The sequence below is a fragment of the Fukomys damarensis genome, unplaced genomic scaffold, assembly GCF_012274545.1.
Source record: "Fukomys damarensis isolate Sample0158 unplaced genomic scaffold, DMR_v1.0_HiC HiC_scaffold_21, whole genome shotgun sequence".
Classification (NCBI taxonomy): Eukaryota; Metazoa; Chordata; class Mammalia; order Rodentia; family Bathyergidae; genus Fukomys; species Fukomys damarensis.
The window spans coordinates 18,137,625-18,144,535 of record NW_022900933.1 but is presented as its reverse complement, the minus strand read 5'-3'; the positions used below and the strand labels follow the sequence as shown (position 1 = coordinate 18,144,535).

General features: G+C 51.2%; 1 protein-coding gene across 1 annotated transcript in view; it reads right to left on the bottom strand.

Annotated features, from left to right (window-relative positions):
* Positions 1-2,024: 2,024 nt before the first annotated feature.
* The window catches only part of Ift43 (intraflagellar transport 43), an 81,449-nt gene continuing 76,562 nt past the window's right edge, over positions 2,025-6,911 (bottom strand). Inside the window, exons 6-9 of the mRNA XM_010645553.3 lie at positions 3,374-3,446; positions 3,029-3,104; positions 2,481-2,543; positions 2,025-2,304 (exon numbers count right to left, since the gene is read on the bottom strand). Of these exons, the coding sequence (XP_010643855.1) occupies positions 2,185-2,304; positions 2,481-2,543; positions 3,029-3,104; positions 3,374-3,446 (332 nt within the window). The 3' untranslated portion in view covers positions 2,025-2,184. The remainder of the gene's footprint in view (positions 2,305-2,480; positions 2,544-3,028; positions 3,105-3,373; positions 3,447-6,911) is intronic.

Genomic DNA, 6,911 nt, shown 5'->3' with positions numbered 1-6,911 from the left:
AAGGAGCTGGGCTGGGAGAAACAGAAAAGGTGCCAGTCAAGGGCTGCATGGGGGAAGGAGCACCATGACTCACTTTGTGTCTCCCCCATGTCTCTCTGAAAACCACAGCGCTGGTACTGTGGATGCTTTTCTGTCTTGCCCTCTCAGGTGATCTTTTGGGGCAGTCCCTCTGGAGTCTGGGAAATGTGGCACTGTTGGTTGTGACATAAAGAAGGGATCTTAGGAGAAGAACTGGGTAGATGTAGATTCTGGAAAATCTCATTGTCAGGCACTCTGAGAAGTGTTCAAGATCTGGGTAAAGGAAGCAGCCAACCCGGGGCATAGCCAGGGCACAGCACAGGGGACATACGTGGCCTGAACCTGACTTGTCCAGGCTCTGCTCCCTCAACTCAGAACTGTGGCTTCCCAGGTCCCTGGCTTTACATCTACTTCCTGGTGCCGGGCTTCCCAGCCATGTGACAGGCTTCACCCCACAGGCCTGTGGTCACCCCAGAGATGACGCTGGACACGTGGTGTGGGGCAAACTGTGGCACGGTTTCTCCTGGAGAACTTCTGATTTTGCCCATTCTAAGCCACATTTCTTTTCCAAGCTGAAGGTAGCAGAGGGTGAACAAAAGCAGATGTAAAAGTACAGTGGGCCAAAGCAATGTGGTTTTGAATTCCAGCTCTGCAGCTCAGTACTGGAAGATGTTGGGCTATCTCTTTCCCTCTCTGTGCCTCAGTTTCCTCATCTGCCAAATGGGATTCCACAGAACCTGCTTCACTGCGTGGATGTGAGGATGGATAGTTTCCTGTGCACTGAGCCCAGTGGCATACAGCTTGGCATACAGAGTGAGAGCTTGATACAAGGTAGATCTTGCTGCTGCTGTTATCAAAGAAAGGGAGGAAGGAGACAACCCCTAGCCACTTGCTCAGGCTGGCTGAAGATCTTCAAGGTTATCAGAGTCCTAAGTCAGTGGTATTTGCCAGTAATTACGAGATGAGAAATATAGCCTTTCTCCTTTGGGTTTCAGAATAGTGTAGGCACAATAAAAATCAGCCTAGATGGAAACTTCTCAGTATCCATGGGATTTATTCCAAAGAGGGCCTGTCTGGGCTAACAGTACAACTCTGGAAAAGGAGGAAACGGGACCCCAAAGCCACTAAATCCCTGAGTTTATAATTAGCAGACAAGCACTTGCTCTGCCTGTTCTGGAGCCATGTGGCTCACTAGGGAAGGGCACTGTAGTCACACAAAAATAACCCCCCAGTGGGTTTTTGATGTGTTGAGCCTCTTTTTGTTTTTCTGAATTTTAATGAAGGACTTTCCAGGCAGGAGGAGAGAAGCTCCCCATGGCCAAGCGGTGGCCCTTTGCTAGCTGCGGCCAGTCTGCATGGGTCTGAGCCAACGCAGAGGCCGAGAGGTGGCAGGGAAAGGTCCCTGTCCTCAGATGAGAGGCCTGGGGGAGAGAAAGAGAAAAACAAAAACAAGAGATGGCAGCTTCAGCACAGGAGTGGGCTCTGCTCCCGTCTGAACACACTGTAGAGAAGGAGTCCTGATGTGGGGAGCAGTGCAGAAGGCCAGTGGCTCCCGACAGCAAGAATCCAGCTGTTCCTGTGGGATCCTGAGGGCTGCTGGGCTGGGCTCTTCCAAGGCTCTGGGAACCTGTGGCCCACACAAAGGAATGAGGGTGCTGTTCAATAGCCCCCGCTCTGAAGCAAATGACCCGTGTGCCACCTCAGCACACCCACTGCTTGCTCCTGGAGATGATCGTGCAGCTTCACTAACCACCAATGGCACCGAAGGGCCAGGGCCAGTCGGCATCACGCTGGGCTGTCTGCACCTCCCCCATCCCTATCTCCAGCTGCCTCCGGGTCCCATGGTCCAGGGAGCTGTCCTGGCCTTGTGAGAAGTGACAAGTTCGAGTGGGGTGCTTACTCCCCACAGCAACTCTCCCCCAAGCTCTTCGGCCCCATACAGCTCTCACCAGATTGTTTCAAAGTTGTCCTCCCTGGCAGTGCTGGAAAGAAACGGAAGAGGTGCCACAGAATAAAGTCATTTAATGCATTCGACTGACCCAATGTGGTCAACTGGAAATAAACATTTTTATCACAAACTATTCCATACAAAAACATTAAGGTGCTTGCAAGCCTGGGTGATTTTAGGCTTACTGCATTTGCTCAAGTCCAAGTGCAGGCTATGGCTCAGGTCTGCCTGAGAGGCCCGGCGGGGTCTTCCTTCTCTGTCTGTAGCAGGTCCCACTCACCGAGGAGCTCTGAGGACACCTCCGTGTACAGATGGTCCCAATCCCAGCCGACATCCTCCTGCCAAGAGGGGTATCACTGGATAAGAGAACAGACCTCCTTTGCCCCGATTATAACCACCTTCCCAAGCCATGTGGGCCCCGGGGAGGGGCGGCCAAGCCTGTGGAGCCTGCTGGCTCCTGGAAGGATGCGCTGAGCTGGGACAGCTGCTGCTGCTGCTGCTGCTGCTACTGTACCTCTCGCACTTCGTGCTCTGGAGCCAGCACTTTGGTGAGGAGTTTCAGGTCGATCTCGCCATCCTGTGAATGCACAAAAGGCAAACTGGGTATCTCCGGGGCTGATGCTAACTAGCTCTTTTGCAAGGAGGAGTTTGTATGTGTGTTAGAACTCTCCAAACCGAGACCCTCAGACAGGCTTGATCAAAGAGTAGAACTTTGAGCAGACCACGTGGCCACTGACAGGAGAGAAGGCTATGATGCTCTCCACACCGGGCAAAGGGCGACACCGAAGGGCAGAACACAGCCACAGGGGCAGAGGACATCGGGGTGCCACTGAGGTACCACGTATGCAGACCTGGAGCATGTGGGAGCCCTGCAGGGGAAAGGCTGGACTGTGGGGGTGCAGGATGTTGTGAGATATCCAGGATGATGCCTCCAGCAAGGGCGGGGTTGCTGGGCAGCCCCAAGACCGTGGAGAAGCTGCTGTGTGACCCTGGAGGAACTGAGAAATCTCACGATGGACGTTGCTTGGAGCCCCTGCTCTATGCAGAAGCCACTTCACTCACCAAGGTCTGAAAGGCCGAGTACTTCATGAGGTCATTGTCCAGGTCACGGTAGGTCATCACTCGGTTTACCTGGACACTGAAGAAAGAGTGTGTGAGGAGAAAGCACAGGCAGCACGGGGTCCAGAAGTGCTGCAGGGCCACTGTCCCCAGAGCCTGTACGCAGCTGGAGAGGACCAGAGAGGGAATAAAATGTCTAAACAAAATGGGGCACCTGTGGGGGAGCCTATCACTGGGTCTACATGGTGGAGGTGGTGTGCAGCAAGGGACCACTGTAGATGGTATCTGGAGTGGACCGATTCCGATGTTTCTGCTTCCTTTGCCAACTTCTTACTTAACTTAACCTACCTGGGAGGGGATGCCACCTGCAAAACAAAGTCTTCTTCCTGTACTTCTTCCAGATCAGGAATGATGGGAATATCTGCAAAGAGAGGTGATATCCTTGTCTGCAGCACGGATAGGGACCCTGCTTCTTCTCCAGCGTTACTTATTCACCTTCCATACATCAGCTGAGGGGCTGTGCGCTGGGTTTGAATGGACACTCGGTCTCTGGCCTCCAGGAGCTTCTGGTGCAGGGCAGTGGTACCAAAGCAGGGGTGAACATAACAATTCAAGCTGGAGCTCCAGTATTTTCAGAACCACAGGCCTTAACCAGAACCTGCTGAGTCAGGAGAAGCTCCTGGGGGCACTAAGATTTCCTCACCGACGCCGATGCACATGCCAGGTCAGGAGCCATGGATTGCGTCTCCAAGGAGAGATGTAAGGAGATGAGATTCCCCCACCCCCAGCACTGGAGCAAAAAGGAAGAGGCACTGATGAATGAGACTGGCGCAGTCAGAGACAGAACTGCAAATGTGCAGGGTCACAAATCGGATGTCCTTATGAGTACTGCCTGCTCATGACACAGTCCTAGGTGCAGTGCTTAGCCAGCACCTGAAAGGCATTTTACACCTGATGATGTAACCCAGCTCCTCAACATCGTCTCAGGGTCAGGCGCTGCCAACCCTATTGGGCACACTTCCCTTGCTGTCTCACGGAGCTTTTCCTTCCCTGACCTCTCCAGAGATGATTACAGGCTATGTGCAGACACGTGGCCATTCCTTCCACCAGTCTAACATCGTGCAAACGTGGAAACTGAAAGACAGGCAGAACATCACTTGACTGCTACACCCTAAGTCACCAAAAATTGTCCACCTTCTCATGGGGACAAACTAACCCCGCACAGGGATATTTGATTGAGGGGTTTTGTTTTGACCAAAGGGAACAAAGGAAAACAAAAAGAAGTAGGACAGGAAAAAAGGCTGCACAGGGTGAGACAATCCTGGGATTCTCAAACCAACTACAAACACGTCAGAGAAGAGTCTAGTGAGAAAACCCTTGGTTTCTGTTCCATGGACTGAATTCAATTTTGTTTCTAAAAGAGGGACAAAATCATTCTAAGAACAGCTGGGAAGACCCTTGCCTCTTTCAAGCTGTTCGCTATTTAGACCGCAACTGCTCTAGTCAAGCTAAGCCAGAGTATGTAAATGTCAGTTCTGAGCCTGGTATCTTTATTATTACTTCCAACTCACACATGACTCAAAGATGCTGTACCTGGAGGGAGGGGGAGGGAAAGAGAGAGGAAGGCAGACAGAGGGAGGGTGGGGGAGAGAATAAACAGAGAGACAGAGAAAGAAAGTAGTGAAAAGGGATACAAATAAAAAGACACTGCTGAAAGGAGAAATAAAGAAGAGATGCATAAACCACCCCTAAAATAACCACTTTCAACAAGTCTTATATCCAGAAAGAAACTTCTCAAAGCTTAGATTACATCTCCCTGTCCTGGTAGGGAATTGGAGATAGAATTGCCCAAGATTCTATTTCTTATGCTAACAGAAATTCAGAGTGATTAACACAGTCCATTGTGCAGGCTGCTGACAAGGCCCCCGCTCCCCAAGCCCAGAGTGACTGGGGCTCTCAGCCTGTGAGAGGGCACGGGCCCTGCAGAGGGACAGGGAGAAGCTGGCTCCGCCATGTGCCACCGGCAATGTGACAGTGTCGGAGTGAGCCAGTTAGCTGCTCATTGTTGGCTCTCCCTGGGCATGGAGTCCAGCCTGAAATGAATATTCAGAACTTGGTAAGAAAATGTCCACGCTGAGTTTAGGGTGCGGGATGGGGTTTTCCCCAACTCCCCTTTCCCTCTACAACTTTAGCATTTGGGTCCTGTCAACTCTGCCCAGCTCCTCCGCGTTCAGAGAAGCCGTACTCCTGCCCAATGTCCACTCTTACTCCCGGGCTTTCCCTCGTGGTCCCCATCCCCCTCCTCCAAATGTGCACAGAAGAGTATGCGGCTGGCCCATCTGCTGACAGATCAGAGGTCAACGCGGGCCTTGGCAAAGGGGCTGCTCAGAGTGGCACTGGTGGGGCTGACCACACAGTGGGATTTCTCTTTAATTGGAAGCCTGGCGCCCAGAAGAACATGGTGAACCGCCGGAGTGGGACAGAGCCAGCGATGACAGCCAGGCCACGGCAAGCTGGAACGTTCCAGGGCAGTGACAGCTTGAGCCATCGCAGCAGAGGCAGGCCATCCAATCCCCGGCCCCCAGCAGAACAGGTGGCCGTGGAGTGGGTTTTGGGCAAACTTCAAAGAACTTCGCAATTTTGCAGTTTCTGATCTGCAATCACGATGAGTGTTTGCTCATGTGTACACAGTATGTTTCAGGGAAGTTTTTCTCTTTCCTTCCTTTACTCTATCTTGCCCCTGCCCCCATATGTACGACATATAGACCTAGAAAGAAAGGAAATGGATTTCAGAAATGTGCTTCTTCACAAAATTACCCACAGGAGCAATCCAGCTCTGCATCTGCTCAGACATCGATCCAAGCTGCAAATGTGTCTGGTTACCCAGTCTCATTCAGGTGGCAAAGTTCAACATGCAAAGCCACAGTTTTAACAAAGACAGTAAGAGGGACGGAGAGTTCAATTCTGGAACATCTGAAAAGCTATGACACTTTTTACTGGGCTGTGGGGGGATACGGGGTGCTGGGGTGGTACCCAGGGCCTCAAGCAAGTTAGGCAAGTGCCTTACCACCGGGCTACATCCCAGCCTGTCTACCACTATTGTAAAAATCTTATAATCATTTTCCTCTGTGCTGCTGTTACTTGAAGGACACTAATAGTCATGAGGTAACTAAAATATGTGTGCAGGATTCCTGTACAGGGGCTGTGAGCACAGGATGGCCAGTTTTCAGATTCTATCTCTGCCACGTTCCAGTTGTGCAATTTTATCTCCTCCACACCTCAGTCTCTTCATCTGTAAAATGCAAATCATCCTTACACCCTCCTCAGATGGTTGTTATAAGCAGCAAATGTCATAACCTTTGTAAAATAATGAGCATTATGCTCAGTACAGAAAATATATTCAACAATCTTTGTATCCATTTAAAATATAGTATTGAGCACATCGAGAAACTATTCTACCTCTTCTCATTTAATGCCACCCAATGACAATCACCTTTCAGAAGAGAATGAGGGTGAGGCAAGACTAAGCAGCTTGTGTGAGGTAAAGCTGTTAAAGATGGGCAGAGCCAGGCTTCTGTTCCGGTGAGGTTGGCAGGTCCACCCTGTCTTTCTCCTCACCTGTGAAATGGCTCCGGGACACTGCCTCCTAGAGTGGAGGGGTGAGACACCACCCACGGCCAGGGTACCTTTTATTTTTGCCTAAGACTTAGTATCTTCTGTTCTTGGCTATTTCTCTCAACTCCTATAATACACAAGCAAAGACCCTCCCACACTGTGTGCCCTGACTCCCTGCTCCCCTTGAGGCCAAATGGAACAGGATGGTGAAAGTGCACCCATGTCAGACAAGCTGGGGACTCCACCACACCACCCATGTAGACTCCTCCCA